We start from the raw sequence: 16614 nt of genomic DNA, 5'->3' as shown, positions 1-16614 counted from the left end.
AACTCTGTGCGGCTTAACAAGCTAACTTAATGGGCCTGTTAAATACATCCTGCTCCTGTGCTCCATTGTTCCAACCCACTAAAAAGTCATGTTTTTTTTATTTTTTCAGCGCCATCTCCAGGTTAACGTCCCTTCAAATTATTAATTAGATCCCTTATAAGGAAAAAATATGTCAGTGACACCCCTTGCTATTAGGAAATCAAAATTTAATACTGATGTGAGTGAGTTAAACTTTTTAAAAAGACAAGAATACCCTTAAACGAAAAATGCTACACTCAACTCGTCTTTGTCTTCCTCCAATGCCTACAACTACTCATCTTCTTCCATTCTTGCATCTTCGCAATTTTTATTCTTGTCAAAATGATTTTTATGTTTTCCTCCCCTTTTCTATTTTCTTCCCTTAGAATGTGAGGATAATATTAAAAATACATAAATAAAAAAGTAAATAGCTAATAGGGTCATCCACTAGCATTGGGTCTACTTCCGAATTACCTTCGAGCTCGACTTGAATGGTTCAAAGTTGTTGCCGACTCGAGACCTAGATTCGCAGTCCTGAAATCATGGATTAAAGGATTAGAAATCCAGAAAATTTCACAGTAAAACCATGTACTTAATTGCAATTGCAAAACACTAATAGTATAAATAGGCAAAAGAAGAAAAAACACCTTACAGGAAAATTTTTCACCTTAAAGGTTATAATAAAACTAAGTAACATTTATGGTCCGAATTGGGCTATAGGCATCATCAAATTATGGCTACATCATTCCACCAGGGAAATGAGGAAGATTCTTTGGAGACTAACATTCTGGAAACATTGGCTTCAATATGGGAGGAAAATAATCAAGTTTGGGATTGTGAGAAATGCAAAGGAGGACTTGATAGATTAGGCTTTCTAACCCCGATCTTTAGCTTATCTTCAAACCCGCCAGGCACCACCAGATAGGAACACAAACAATTTAAATTTTGGCACTTTTGCTTTTAGCTAATCAAGATATGAGAGACAAGAGAAGCATTGATCCATGCCATGATTCAAATTCTATTCTGCCTAGGTTTTCCTCTTCTACCATACGTGTAGATTCAGTGATGGCCAGACCAAAGGCAGTGGTTAAAGCAAACCAATGCTAATGACTATATTTCCAGCAATGAAAAAAGCTTATTCTCTGTCTAACCATTTGCTAGATCACAAAAAAAATTCATTACAAGAATAATATTATTTGATTTCCCTGAGAGTGAACTGTTTATACAATCTATCTAAGTAGTGACCGAGTTTCATGTAAGACTCTAGTAAAACAAAAGAAAAAAAGACTAGGCTCTTGGCCTTATAGGAACTTGAGCAATTCAAAGATGATGAAAACTAGAAGAAATAAATATATTAATTTATTCATTTGGCCATTTTAACTACTCCGTTAATTATTTTAATTTTATTTTGTCCAAACATTCTAACTAGTCCTTTCAAGTGCCTAATGCCTATTAGATTAAAATTCAAAATAAAAAATGATTAAAAAAGTAGGATTAAACAGGCTTCAAAAGCGAAAATTAACCAATAATGAACCCTTTCTACTTGTACCAAGCTAGAAAAGTCGAGCAATACTAACTGCTCTGCAAATTTGCATAAAAATAATTAAGGATGCATGCAAACTGGAGGACGATTAAATATTGAGAAATATTCTCAAAGGTGGAAATTGCAGGTAAGGAAAAATTGATATTTTAAAGATTGGCAAGAACACACATCCTGTTTATCAATACATCTCATCAGTATATGCATGTTAATCACCTTCACCTCCAATTCCATGAGGCATGTAAATCTTAATGTAATATTTGAACTGATGATGTAACCAGATACAGTAAGCATAGGGTCTCTCCCTAGTGGTGCACCAAGGAACTGGTGAATCTTTAAAGGGCAATTTGGTCATTTCCACACCCCCTTTGAACACCAAAAGAGTCTAAGTTAAGTATAATTTTAGGACCCAACATATATTTTTTGTTTTTCAATTGGATTAGTGGTTAGAGTTCTTTGTCTAAGTAGGAGTCCCTATCGGAATTCAATTTAAATGTAGAATTCCTTCTTAAAGTTGGTTATTTATTTTTACAAGTTATCTTTTAGGAGTTCTCTTATAAAGAATCTTAGTTGTATTCCTTCAATGTAATGGCTAAGTTGGTTATTTATTTTTACAAGTTATCTTTTAGGAGTTCTCTTATAAAGAATCTTAGTTGTATTCCTTCAATGTAATGGCTATAAAGAAACCCGCACCTTGCAAATGATTCAGGGTTGATCAATAAACATTGAAGACTGATTGAAGGATATTTGGAGTCATGGGTTCCAAAAGTGACTCCGTGATTTTTAGTGCTTGAAGTTTCTGCAATTTTCTCATTCTTCTTCTTAGTTCTGAAGCCTGCAGCAGCCTTGTGACATACATCCCCTACAGCAGTCTAGAGTGAAACCAGTCCACTCTCTAACAATTACATTTCCCCACCCCATTTCCAATTCAACTCTGTACACTACATCCCAATCGCAACCTCCCTTTCCCCACCCTTCTTCCCCACGGCAGCAGCCACCCACCCCTAATTAAAACCCTAGAAAACCCCATCCTCATCTTCCTATTAACTCTCCCCAGGATCGCACCTCTCTCTTTCCTCTTCTCCTGTTTCTAAAACCCTATTCAGCCCATGCCTTGAAGTTGCAGAATAATCCTGCACTCATCTTCTTCATAAAAACCCTAAACCCTAATTTTACTAAAGACCTTATATCTCCTCAACCCCTTAACCCAAAGCCTGAAACCTTTTAGGACTAGCACCCCTGATATCCCCTTTACCTTCGACTCCCACCCCTACCCTAACCCTAATCCTAATCCTAGAACCCTAGCATTTCAAAAACCCTAAAAATACAAAACCCTCGTTTCCAGAAATTCTGCAATTGCAGTCCCATTAAAATTTTCCTTTAAGTCTCTGACCTATTTTTAATCTGGCCGAAGCCTAAGTCCTACCCTAATTTACCCTTAACCTACCCCATACCTGGAACCAAGAGTTGGAATTCAATTCAGCCTTGTCGTAGGGTTCCTATGGTGTTTTGAGTGAAGTTTTAACTGTTGTTCATTAAAATTCAGACCTAGACAGCAAGGTTTCAAACCCTAATTCACCTTTGTGATAATAATAAGAATATCAGCTGCTTTCCCTCAACTCCGGACCTGAACAGTGGAGTTACAAGCCCTAGGGTGGTGATGTCCTTGGAGAATTAGACCCAAATAGTAAAGAATGAACCCTAAGATTGTCTGCTGCTCAATCACTGAGAAAAGATCCTACTTCTGGCCAAGTAACCCAGGTTACATCAATTGAAGAACTACATGGATCAAAGAAGCAGATCCATGACATGCAAATGCAGTCTTGGCCACTTGCCTTTAGCAAATTAAAATCTTAAATAAGATACGCTATTTATATAAATGTATTGTTCCTTGATTTTTGCACTAAATCATAAGCAAGCCACACAATAGGATGTTTCGACGGAATTCTAGAGTAGCGAGAGCCAAGGAGCTTCAAAATTCATACTCAAAGAAATTTAAAGGCTATTTAATGGTAAAAGGTTGTCTGGAGGAGTACCAGCTTGAGGTTCAGAGAGAAAACAATAACATTATTGTCTTCAACTACCTGCATGGTAATGACAGAGAGAAATTAAATAGGTGGAAAGTCATGGAAACATTAAGAATAATTTACTATCAACACTCTACACTTCCACGAAATAAGATATTCAAAATACCACAAAGACTGCAAGAGAATTCCTTACTTAGATATTACTGTGTGATGTTTTCTTCAATTTAGTCCAAGACTCCAAGCTAAAAAGAACACCAAAGGGGCTTCAAATTGATACTTTCTGCTCATTAAAAAATTTTAAAAAATAAAAATAATTACAAACGTAAATGTGAAACTTATTTAGAAAGGGGATCAATCCAAACGTAGTTCTTATCTCATCAGTATAAAAGCAATTAGAATGATACATAAGTCATCCAGATTAAGAACTGTAAACTAGAGCACAAGCTTAGATGTGCTAAAAATAGAAGATTTCTTGCTATAAAACAAGCACATAACGCAACTTCAAGTGTGCCTGCCATCATATCTCAGCTTTGCCGAATCAATGATCATCAAATCATCTATCGAAACCTTCAAGGAGAGAGTGGGGTATTTTTGTGGCTTCCTTCGATAGTTGAGGGTTGCTTGAATTAGGCTTAGATTCAAGCTTTGAAGCTTGTAAGGCTTGCGTGAGGGTTTGTGCTCCACTCACCATTTCTTCTTCTTAGTTTTGGTTGAAGGTGGCCGTGGTAACTCGTTCTTCTATGTCTCTGGATTCCACTCCATCATTCTTCTTCTATGTTCGGATTTTATGGCGGCTGGATCAATTCCAATTTCGTCTCCACTGAGAATCTCACTCTTCTTTGTCCATCTGTAAGTGTTTCTCAGTTTCTCAAATAACGCAAAAACGTGTGGTGATTTGTCTATTTGCTTGTACTTTAGGTTTTGAATTCAAGATTGTTATTGATTTTTATCATTGAAGACTTGAATAGTTAGATTCAAGGATACATTAAAAGTATTTATGAGCTTGCTTCGTTCTTGAGGTTTTGCTTAAGTTAGGCACGGATTTCAAGCGTTGGAGCCAGTTAGGTTTGCTTTAGGGTTTACATTCCACTTGCCATTCTTCTTCTCAATTTTGGTTTTAAAGGCATTTATTAATGCTGAAACACAAGATTGGATAATAAATGGAGAGTTTTGTATCTCAAAAGTTTCTTCAAAAACAAGAATATTTAGTTGCTCTCCAAAAGACTCACAACTTGGTTTTATAGTGTAAAAAAATCCTAAAACCAAAAAACAAAAAATTAAGAAAATATCACTGAAAACAGTAAATTTCCCAAAACACCCTCAAAATGATTCCTAAACACAAAAAGTTACATTCATCATTGTAAAGCAACATGTCCTTTTCACAGACTCATTTCAAATCAACATGACGAATGTCAGCCCATTCCGAGTTTGGGACTCTAGATAGCTCATGGGCCACCCCATATGCATCATCTATGCATGGTAACCCCTTCTTCTTTGTCTCTAAAACCCATTCCCTTTACGATTCTTCTTCTCTGTTTTTATTTTTCAGTGGCTAGCAAGTTAGTGTAGTCACACTCTATTCCTATTTCTTCTCCATCAAGAATCTCTCTCTTCTTTGTCTATCTATAAGCATCTCTCAAATAATGCAGAAATATTTAGGATTTGTCTATTTGCTTATATTTTAGTTTCAAGATTCAAGATTCAAGATTGTTATTGATTTTTAATGTTGAAGACTTGAACAGTTAGGTTTTCCTTGTTTAAATTAAAGAAAAATGGTCCAACAGAAAATGAGGAAATTCATTCTCATTGCAATATGTCCGTGAATCTTTGGAGGATTTACTTTTCAATAGAATGTAATTAAAAATATAGTACGAGGTTTCACTCCTGATCGTAAGAAGAATTAAACTCTTGACCTTGTACTATGAGACATCAACTTTTACCAACTAAATCCCTTGAGGTTAAACTGCAATTAAACTTAAGAAAGCTCCTTCCATCGATGATGATTTGGTTCTCCAAAGAGTATAAGTTGGATATGTAAGATTTTCTCCCCAATTATATCTACTAATTGATGTTCCAAATTCAGCTCTAATATAATTTTACCTTCAAGAGAACTCAATGTACAACAAAATAAAAGATTAAAAAGAAAATTATTGAAACACCTCTTACAACAATATAGGCCCACAATATGTCTTTTTGAAGATCTTGACAAGAAGTGTCCGAATTACTTTTTTAATGGTGACATTAATAGTTTCCTTCTTTTGCATTTTATTCTAATTATCCTTTCAAAACAACTTTTAGGATATTCTTTTTTTGGATCAAACAATGACATTAAATTAACCAACTTGGGTTAAAGTATCCAACAGCTAAGATAAATTGTTGAACAAGCAAAAAGGTGGTTGTAACCACCAAACTTTGAAATACCTAATAATCTAGATCCCTTAGCCAATAAATCAGCATTACTATTAGCTGATCTAGGAATAAAACATATATATACAAAGTCAAACAAAACCAATAAGGATCTAATGCTCTCAGAGATAGAAAGACAAACCCAATCTAAGAAGTTCTCCTTTCCTAAGAGACTTAAAACTGTTGAACGACAATTAGAATGTAAGTGAATGTTCTTAATCCCCAATGTCCATGCTATTTGAATGATATCCCTGCAGATAGCCTCCAGTTCAACCTGAGTTGCGGATAACGCGCGACCTGACTTGATTTTTGCCACTAAGAAGCTACCATTAGATTGCCAAATGATACCAGCTCTCTTGCCCAACCCTCACTGTCTTCCAATGAACCATCTGTATATATTTGGAACACACTTGAAGGAGAACTTGCTGATGTTCTTGGGACAATCGAACCCTCTGCTGAAATTCTTCTATCTACCAGAGTTAATTTGGTCGCCCTCGAAGCCGAAATTGCATCCATTTCACCTAACAAATTATGAAGATGAATCATTGAATTTTGAAGATTAGGAATTTTAGCTGAAACAAGATAATCATTCTTGACTTCCAGATAATCCAACACAAAAGACTCCAAATTGTGTGTATTTGGTCAATATTTTCTGAATTTTTAAATCCCACCAATACTAATATATATTAGAAACTAGGTTTCACCAATACTAGTTTATTTTTTGGTGAAAGAGGACTTGATATTTACAAATATTATCAAATAAATAGTGACTTTTTTAGGGAAATTACTCTCTAATATTAATGATACTTCATGAGTTAACCAATTTATCAGTTAGGTCCTATTAGTAACTTTATTAGTCTCAGTTAGTTTTCATATATTCATTTACAATATTACCCCCACATCCAAAGTTTGAAAAGACTATCGATGAATCATATGTCCCAAACTTTGTGAGGATTTAAACTACGAGAGAAACAAGTCGTAGAAGGTAAAGAAAGATGAAAAAGCTAGTCGAGCATAAGGTTGTTCTTTCAAGATTATTTTCGTCTTTTTTGGAAGTTTAACTTACATACATCAGCATTTAACTGTAATTTACTAACAACAAGGGATGTCATTGATATATTTTTATCTTAGAAAGAGTCTGATTCACAAATTTGATAGCTTAAGAAATGGTATTAATTTTAACAGGTGAGTCAAGCCCAAAATTTTCCTTATTTTCTTAAACATCTAAACTCATCCATACAATGGTTTAACAAAAAAAAAAGAAAAAATCTCATCCATATAATGCATGGAAAAATAATGTGATTGTCACAATAGAACTATTGATAGTAGTAGCTTTTCCCTATTGTATATTTGTATTAAAATTGTAACTTTTTATTTATTTTGAGGCAGCAAAGCTAATTAATTTATTATTAAATATACACTGCCAACATGGAGCTTTGTAGTTAGTTCCTATGGAAAGAATACAAAATATTAATACTAAAGAATGAGATACTTGTCTAGATTATATATATGATTCATATGGATACGCTATTGGGAACACCTCTACATGTGATCCCCGGTTCGGAACTCGGAACAAGCAACTCGTAAGGTAAAACACCAGCTCCACACCGATTCCGGAGGCTTGAATCGCTGTTCCTCTTCTCAATCTCCTCCTCTAACTTTCTAATCTCTGCGGAGAACCCATAGAAAGCTTCCACCATCTCGGCATCCCCGGTCCAGATCGACGGCTGTGGTCTTTCCCCGAGATATTCCTCGTCGGATGAGTGAGTCGACAGCGTGTCAACCACTGCCATGAACTGAGTCGACTGTGGCAAACTCGGCATTGCAGATAGGAAGAATCTTTGTGGGTCAGCCATGAAGTAAGCATATTCCGGGTCACCCTCCACTGGTATCAACCGCCGCATCAAGGGCGGCCGGTTCGGAACATAGCCGCCATAAGGGTACTGCCCAAAGTTAAGCGCGGCGTGTTGAGCCGACGCGAGCCAGATGAGGGTGGTGAGGATGGAGGTGAGGTCTTCTGGGCTAGAGAGTTTGGGCCACCAGCTTTCTTGGCAAAGATCGGCGTGGCCCACGTTGACGGCCTCGCTATACCAGGTTTGGAGTTCTGTGTCCGACCGGATCACTCTCGAGTCCGGGTAGTATTGGTTCACGTAGGTTCGAACCCATGACTCGATAGCGGACCAGACCAGCAGACCATCGTTGGCGTAAGGGTAATCTTCCAGCACCAGCTTTATTCCATGCGGTTGAGTTGGATCTTTCACAGCCATTCCCCTGCATTACCAAGTTCTTCAAAGTTAATACATTTCCATTTCCATTTCACACTCCAAGAAGAAGAAGAAGGGTTCAATGTAATGCAATGCAAACAAACCTTCGCAGGAGATCGGCAGGGAGGCCTTCAAGGTCGAAGCGCCAGAAATTGCGATAAGCAGCAGCACTGATCTCCATACAGCATGAGCCAGGGGTGAAGCAGGATTCAATGACACCACCGGCGTTGATGAGGATCTGCCGAGCCAAGGCGTTGATCTCTATGGTGTATCTCATGTGGGGATCAAGGAGCTTGAAGATGGGATGCATTGCGCTCAGATGCCTGTGAGCAGCAAGTATGAAGGGCTCCATGCAAGCGTGGGTGCGCAACCAGTGATTCACCAGCTGATGAACCCCGGCATCATTGGAGCAGACATGAGCTTTTGCCATCTGCCAAAGCCAACTGGTGGTGGCGTCCACTGGTGGGGTAAGAACTCGCTTCCACGACGGATTAGAAGAAGAAGAAGAAGAACCACCAGTGTAAGGGAGGCTCAGCTCAATTGCAATGGGTTTCAGAGTGCCAAGTCGCGTCAGGAAGAACAGAGTACGAGTGGCATAGGCTTTCCTCCCGTCTTGGGCATTGATCCTCTCTAGAAATGGAAGGTAGATGTCATGGTAATCTAGTACAAAAAGCTTCTTCTCCTCCAATGCCTGTGATACGGACATTCCCTCAAGATAACCCATGATGTGTTCTTCTTTGATTGCCGATTCCGGTGGACCATAAATCTCAGGATCCAAACTGCTTACCATTGGGAACACCTCAACCCTCTGGATGCTAACAGGGTTGATCCCTGCTATTGCTTGACGAGCAAATTCATCATCTCTTAGCCAAGCAAACTTATCCTCTGCAAAAATAACGTTTATATAAATAAGTTCATAACTTCAGGTTACCAGTCAAGCAAATCATCGTGGAAGGTAGAACAGAGCTTACTGGAAAGAATATGTGGATCATCGTATCTGAGAAGTCCCTGACTGGATTCTTGAATCTTTCGGACAACCTTTGGTAAAGGTATCTTCTTGAAGAGATGACCCTGTAAACCTTCTTTAAGAAGTAAGCCTTCTTTGTAGAGGCTATCAACATCTGCAAACCCCTTGAAGTCATGGTTATCTGTAGAAAGACTCGCAACTATAGATGGAATCAAGTTGTGGAGAATCGCCCTTAAATTCCCATCGGCTAAAGTGTCGAGCTTTGGTTCCTCAAAAGCTTCGTCCCTTGGCACATATATCGGCATTGAATCCTCCACACGAACCTCTGCTTTCATATCTACCGTACCAAACAACATTCTTAAAAGGCTCAGAAACAATCCCATTTCTGATCGAATAGAAGTTGCAGAGATGAAAAAAATTCGGAGTTGAAAACTAACCAGTATCAGTGGGAGGACGACCAGTTCGGCATCGCCTTGGATAAGGCATGTTTTCACCTCCAAGAACAACTCTGGCTAACTCAATGCCCTTGTCTGGATTTCCCAGATCATTGTAAGTATCATAGTCGTATATCCTATCGGATACTTTCCTTGTTCCCTTTCCATTACCTCTTTGCTCTTCCAGATCGTTCTCTCTAAACTTTATTAGTCCAGCTGGTGTTTCAGAAGGCAAATATGGCTGCCAGGAACAAAAGCGATCCCAAATTATTCTAAGAAATACAGGAGTGTTGCTGGAGTTTCCTAGACAATCGTGTCTGCTAAGCAAATGGGGAAACTTGAAGGATATTCGAATAAGAAAATGATTCTGATGGCCAGTTGGAAGCCATAACGATCTATAACCAGCAAGGGGGAAGATTAAAAATTGGATAAAGTTTGAAAAAGAAACACTTTAATATTGGTTTCCCCACTGAAAATTTGCAAGAAATGTTTCTAATTTTCCGCCATTGTAGACGTGGATGATTTCTCCACATAGTCTGGCTTTGACTTTTGAATATTCACTTTGATACGAAATGAAATGTTGAAGAAGTAACCAAAGTGTTGGTGAATTTTGAAAAAATTGGGGCTTTTGACAGGGTGGAAAATCAAAAGACAGAGTCGGTGATGAGTAAATTATTACCTTATTCGAAAAGAAAATTCTGTTTTCCGGATGATCCTTCTTGGGTTGAACCCAGGAGTTGCAGACGAAATTGACCGGACCACATGCGAAACCTTCGATTGTGATGGTCTCCAGGAAGAATTCGTTCTGGTGTTTATTGCTCACTGAAATGGCACCCGGTTCCCCAAAATTCGAGTCCACTGTGAGTTCTGCTGTGTAATGGACTCTTTTCTCTTTAACATTCAATTTCTTCGACCAGTCCTTGAGAACAGCTTCTGTACTTTTCTTTGGTGCCTTCGTTTCTGCATATTTGGCAAAAAGAACAATTTGGATGATTACTTTGTTTCAGAAATCCAAACCCAGAAACGGGGTTTAAGTACAAAAAGAACCCAGAAAGGAACTTCTAAGGATCAATCAATCATCAGGTCATAAAACCCGAAAAGCCCAAAAGAGAGATTTTGATAGCTAAAAGAAGACAACCCAGAGTACAGGAGATGAACCCAGAAAGGGAAAACAGGTGACTCGAATTTTAACCCATGAAGGAACGAAGAAGTTTGGCAAGGGAAAGAGGCAAGTACTTACTTGGATCGATTTCGGTACTAAAAAGCTGTAAGACAACGTTTCTTCCGATCTTATCTGTCAAAGCGTCCAGATGCTTTGAGATTCTCTCCTTCAAATCTTCTTTGTTCTTCTTCCTGACCGTAACCACAGCTCTCACCTTAAACTTCACAGGCTTCTCCGGCACAACCATTTGTTTAAACAAATCCTCCTCAGTAACAGCCGCAACACGCACCGATACAGTCTTCCTCGAATGCAACCTTCTCTTCTCTAAAGAAATCAAAGCAGGAGGAAATGAAAGCTTGTTCTGTGATTGGTTTAACCGATGATTAAACAAAACCCCTGAAGCGGGAAGAAAAGAAGATCGCTCCAACAAAGAAGAACCCCATAATTCCTTGGTTACTGCCATGGATCTTCAAATTTGGGATTTAAGTTTTCTTCCTGTCCAGATCTGAAAATAATTCTCAATAATTCTGAGGGTGTTTGAAGAGAGAAGAGAGAAGAGAGAAATGCAATCTTTAAGGAAGGAAAAACACAGAAGACAGTTTTCTCGGGATTGCAGTGCTGGGTATTTATAGTGAAACGAAGAGTGAACCTTTGGAAGAAAAAAAAAGGAGACAGAGAGCAGCGTATGCTTCTGAGTTCTCACCGTCCACACGTTTTAATTTCTCTTCTTACTTTTAAATTGAATTTGTTTTGTTTTGTTTTGTTCGTAGGAATTCCTTTCAAAGCCTGATGAGCCATGCCAAATGCCAAATGGCAAATGGAAAGTGCGTGCGGGGAAGAGAAGGAGTCAGTCAAAACACGAGTTCTAAAGCTTTCGGCTATTAACGTCGCTAACGCGGAAACCAGAAAGCACAGAAGATGGTCGTCTTTCCACTATTTTCCTTTCCTGGCTTCCAAACATCACATTTAATTATTATTTTTATTATTATCGGTAATGACCCGCACGTGTAATCTTTACCTGAATATTTTTATTTTTTTTTTATAATTTTTTTTTTTTAATTTGGCATATTTTTTTCCTTGAATTGATTTTTAGATCCCCTAATGATAATTATTATATTACTCTATTAGTAAAGAGTGAACAAGTAATGACTGACTATGTAAATTGCTTGGCTGAACCCTTATTACAAATTCTACCATCTAGATCATCCATATTTAGTTTTATAAATTTAATGGAAAGATTTATATACACAACATTTCAGCTACATTTATGTCATAAATATTGTGTTTGTTATTATAATTATAATTTTAAACATTATTTTTAAATAATTTAAAATTTTAATGAATTGAATAAGCAAGAGTATTTTAGAAAAGAAAAATATAAGTGTGTCCTTTGAGTTTGTATTCAACTAATGATCGTTGCAGTTTGCAAAGAATTCATGGTGATCGAGCAGTTTGGATTGCTATCCCAAATGGCCAGTTTTCACTTAAGACGGCTATGCAGGTCATTCGTGGTTCTAGCCCTAAAGTACTGTGGGCTCGAGTGGTTTGGGCACCAAAGAGCCAAACTCGTTTCTCAATGATTTCTTGGTTGGCAATTCGTAGAAGGTTGCCAACGATCGCTTATTAACATGGGGAATTCCTATTGATCCTGGATGTCTATTGTGTGGCGTTAGTAATGAAAGCTGTGAACATTTATTTTTTGATTGTGAGAATGAGCTGACTTTTGTTAGTCGATAAACTGCTTCCAATGATCAAGTTAATAAAGAAACATAACACTTATTTGTTGGGCTAAGAAAAGCTATAAATACAAAAAATCTTAGAGCAAATTAAGAAACGATTATTCGTTCTTGAGTAAAGTAAGTGAAGGGTTTTAACTAAAAAGTATAACACTAAACTATAACTAGGTTCATATATCATTAACTATTCTTGATAAATAAATAAAAAAATTAGTGTAAAATCACAGATTAGATAAGATTACATAGGAATGTTATCTTCTTATCAAAAAGGACAAAAAAATGTAGGATTGTTATCGATTAATAATTTAAAAGAATTACTCCTAGATCACATCATCATGGTATTACACACGAAATTCACATTTATATGAACTTATTATGATAAATAATTCAATTTTAAATTCATTTATTATTATTATTATAATAATTGAAATATCCAAAGATAGGATTAGATGTAAATTAATGCATGAGCAAATGAAACGGACAAATATGCATTAAATTTTGAGTTTTATTAGTCAACTTTTTTCTTTCTTTTTTGGGGGCATTAATAAAAATATTAATGAGGTTGATTATTTATTGGATAAGATAAATATTATGGTCCCTTTGGAATATTAGCCGATAATTAATGATCTTGTAAAGAGCTTTTATGTAGCTCAGTAATTGGATTGGAATTTATTTATCACTATGAATGGACATATTATAATTTCAAATAAAATGATAATGAGTTTTTATTTTTTGAAAAACTAGTAATAATGCATATGCACAAACATGTGTGAAGTGTTCTTGAATGTAATTTTCTTTTTACTTTATATGTTTTTCTCTTTGAGTTGATTTTTAAATCAATTAATAATTATTATTTTCTATTTTCTATTAATCAATATTGTGTTTATGAGTTATAATTACAAATCTTGTCATTTTTTTAATGATTTAAAAATCTAATGAATTCAATAGGCAAAGGCATTTTGAGAAAGATGTCTTAATGATAATTAATATATTAATATTGTATTTATGGATAATAATTACAATTTTGGACATCTTTCTTAAATAATTTAAAGATCTAATGAATATAAAGAAAAATGTAGCCATATCTTCAATTAATGTTTTTATAATAATAATAATAGTATGATAGTTTAAGGTTAACAGAGTATACACATAATACTTACATAGATGTCATTTTTATTTCATTAAGGACAGTATGAAACTTCTGTGCTATCTTGTGCGTGAGTGCTACAATCACTTGCGCCTGTGACATTTTTAAAAAAATAAAAAGATGTGTAAATTATTCTATATCATGCTTTAAGCATGTTTGAAAAGAACTCATTCAATGAAACCAAATTTTCAATGGTAAATACCTACCTATTTGTCCTTGTAAATAACGTTTTCAAAATTTCCTAGGAATCTCTTATCAACAAAATTCTAATTCAATGCATGAACATATGCTCTTGGTCATCTACCTATTAGTTTATGGATTTTTTTTTTCCGTAACATCGATTAACTTATTGTTTGCGGTTGTGGCATCAGATCATGCCTCATGCAAAAGTCAAAGTGGATCGACGAAAAAGAATCCAAGAAGCTTGATTTCTATGTCAATTTTCTATCTAAAAGAACTTGTAAGTGTAAATTTAATTGAATTATATTTTGAACTTTTTTTCGTTTTTAAGATTGCATAGAGAGTTCTTAAGCATCATGAGACTTATCTTTGTAACAACCTCTACCAATGAATAAATTCACGAGTCAAAGAAGAGTGTTCTAATAACCAGACTCCAGAGGTTAATACCTCTCTACTATCTTAGGGATTGAAGCGAAAAAAAAAAGACCAGAAACAAGAATTTCTTGGCTTTTAAGGCTTTTTCTGCCAATTTGGCCTCTATGTTCACGTCACTATTCACATGAGTGCATCATATGGAAAAATACTATTCACATCCAGATAAGTTGGAGAAAGAGAGTTATATTAAATGGAAAACGAGAAAACATCATCTGTTGTACACAACACTGCATATATAAACCAAGTGGGTGACTTAGAAAACAAAACAACTTCAAGGCTAATGAGGATTTTTTTTTTTAATTTAAAATTAGATTTTTAATCTTAGCCTTCTATTCGATATAAAATTTGCAATGTTGTACACAACAGATGATTTTTTTTCAATGGAAAACACCTATTAGTGTAGTCGACCAATGACAGTCGGCTCTTCCCTAGGAAGCTAGCTTAAATCCAACAACTCACATTCCACCCAAATTTAAAAATTTGTTATTTCCCCTTCTTCTAGAAGTGGTTGTGAAAGTCTTGAAAAAAAGACTAATATTTTTTTTTTTTCTTTTTAGGTAAAGAAAAAAGGAGAATAATAAAATTTTGTATAGATTTTTACCCCAAAAACAAAAAAAAATGGTGGGCTCTTGTGATCCATTAGCTATAAACACATCACCTTTTAATGCATCATAGTCATTTTTCCTGAAAAGGAAGAAAGAAAACATACCTAGCTCTTACCTTAATTAATTAATTATTATTATTATTATTTCTTGTTGAAGACTTCAAGTCCAAGAATTTTGGGCATTAAAAAACTGAGCTATGAGAGTTCAATTGGCCGAAAGATTCTAAAGAATGATGTAGAAATTTGTATAGATAACGATTGGTTTTAGATCTAATCTCAATCTGAATTTATCATAATTAGTTACTTGAATTTTGCCCTAGCTTAATTCATTAAAGTCCACCACAGATTAATCACATTTAATCCGATTCACTAAATGAACAACATGAAATCGAATCAGCAAATTAATCATATTTTACAAACTGAGGTTTCTTTGATTCGGTTGAACGATTCATGATTGAGTCTAGTCATTTTCAGTTTGAGTGGAATTTATATGACTCTTTGAGTAAGTTTTTCAATTTCTTTTTTTAGGGTTTTTCAGAAATTTTGACTATAAACCAAAACTGACTTCCCTTTTCTTGGGTAGGAAATAGAATTTTTTTATTTATACAGAAATTTTTTTATTACAACTTAGACCTAAAATATCAAACAACAAAAATTAAAAAAAGATACTTGGGATCGAAGGGATTCTATTGTTAAAAATACATGTTGAGTAGGATCGCCTTTTTTTGCCAAGACATCCACAATCATATTAACCTCTCCAAATACATACCTAAAGGAGATGGATTCAAATAAAGCAATCAATCGTATTATTAAAATTCTTAGGATGTAATAAGGTCAAGTTGGATCAGGCTTTTTTGACTGACGCTAGATAACGTAAGTCGATTTGATCTTAACTTTGATTAGACATTTAATTTTGACGTAATCTTAGTCATGGAACAAAAAAAAAAATGCACAATTTCATATTTTCCTTATTCTTATCAAAATTTTCTACAAAATGGTAGATTTAGGTAGAGTCGACATTCAATCTTACTCATCCTTAGGACCAGAAATTTGAGCTTACACACCATGTTGACATTCAAAATACTCGGAAAGGCGTTTTAGACACCAAACACGTATCTTTTTCTTTTTTTTTAGTTGGGATTAAGAGCTTCCTATATACTGGGATGGGAATGAGAATATTAATATTGTCAAATGGGTGCGAATCAAACACGCATCTTTCTAAAGTTGCTCATGATGACCTTCTTAATCTTATAATAATAGAATACTATGGGCCGATGGATCACTGGTCAAAGTTTTGGATGTAACATCCACCATTAATAAAGCACTTAAAAGTTAAAAGTCTAAAACCTCAGGAGTTGATCCCTTGGGCAGCTTCTTTTTGGTCAAACTTCAGAAAACGAAGAGTCAAAAGTCAAATATTGTCTTTTTCTTTTTATTTTGGTCGCAACTCGCAAGTCAAATATTGTCTTTTGAGTTTTGAGGCAATGTTTGGAAGATGTGAAAAGAAATGCAACTCTTTTGATTTTCCTACCATAAAAAAAAAAAACTCTTTTGATTTGATTCACTCGTCATGTTGGATATAAAATTAGTTGATTAAAATTAAAATTAAGTTTTTTATTATATTCAACGGTTAACATTCATTTTCCACTTAAGACCCAAGAATTTTTTTTATCATATAGAATTGAACTGATCAC

At 35.4% G+C, this 16614-nt stretch overlaps 1 protein-coding gene across 1 annotated transcript; it reads right to left on the bottom strand.

The window, feature by feature from the left end:
- Positions 1-7266: 7266 nt before the first annotated feature.
- LOC149021492 (linoleate 13S-lipoxygenase 3-1, chloroplastic-like) lies at positions 7267-11632 on the bottom strand. Its single transcript, XM_089149726.1, has 6 exons — positions 10897-11632; positions 10336-10616; positions 9660-9897; positions 9227-9559; positions 8360-9140; positions 7267-8262 (listed from the first exon to the last, which is right to left on the bottom strand). The coding sequence occupies exons 1-6, from the start codon at positions 11279-11281 to the stop codon at positions 7506-7508; spliced, it is 2775 nt and encodes a 924-aa protein (XP_089005852.1). The 5' UTR covers positions 11282-11632; the 3' UTR covers positions 7267-7505.
- Between the last annotated feature and the right edge of the window lie 4982 nt (positions 11633-16614).

Source organism: Hakea prostrata, chromosome 3 (assembly GCF_041222555.1).
Source record: "Hakea prostrata isolate BN-2017 chromosome 3, UWA_Hpros_2, whole genome shotgun sequence".
Taxonomy (NCBI): Eukaryota; Viridiplantae; Streptophyta; class Magnoliopsida; order Proteales; family Proteaceae; genus Hakea; species Hakea prostrata.
Note: the sequence above shows the minus strand (reverse complement) of the source record. Positions and strands in the feature narration are given on the sequence as shown.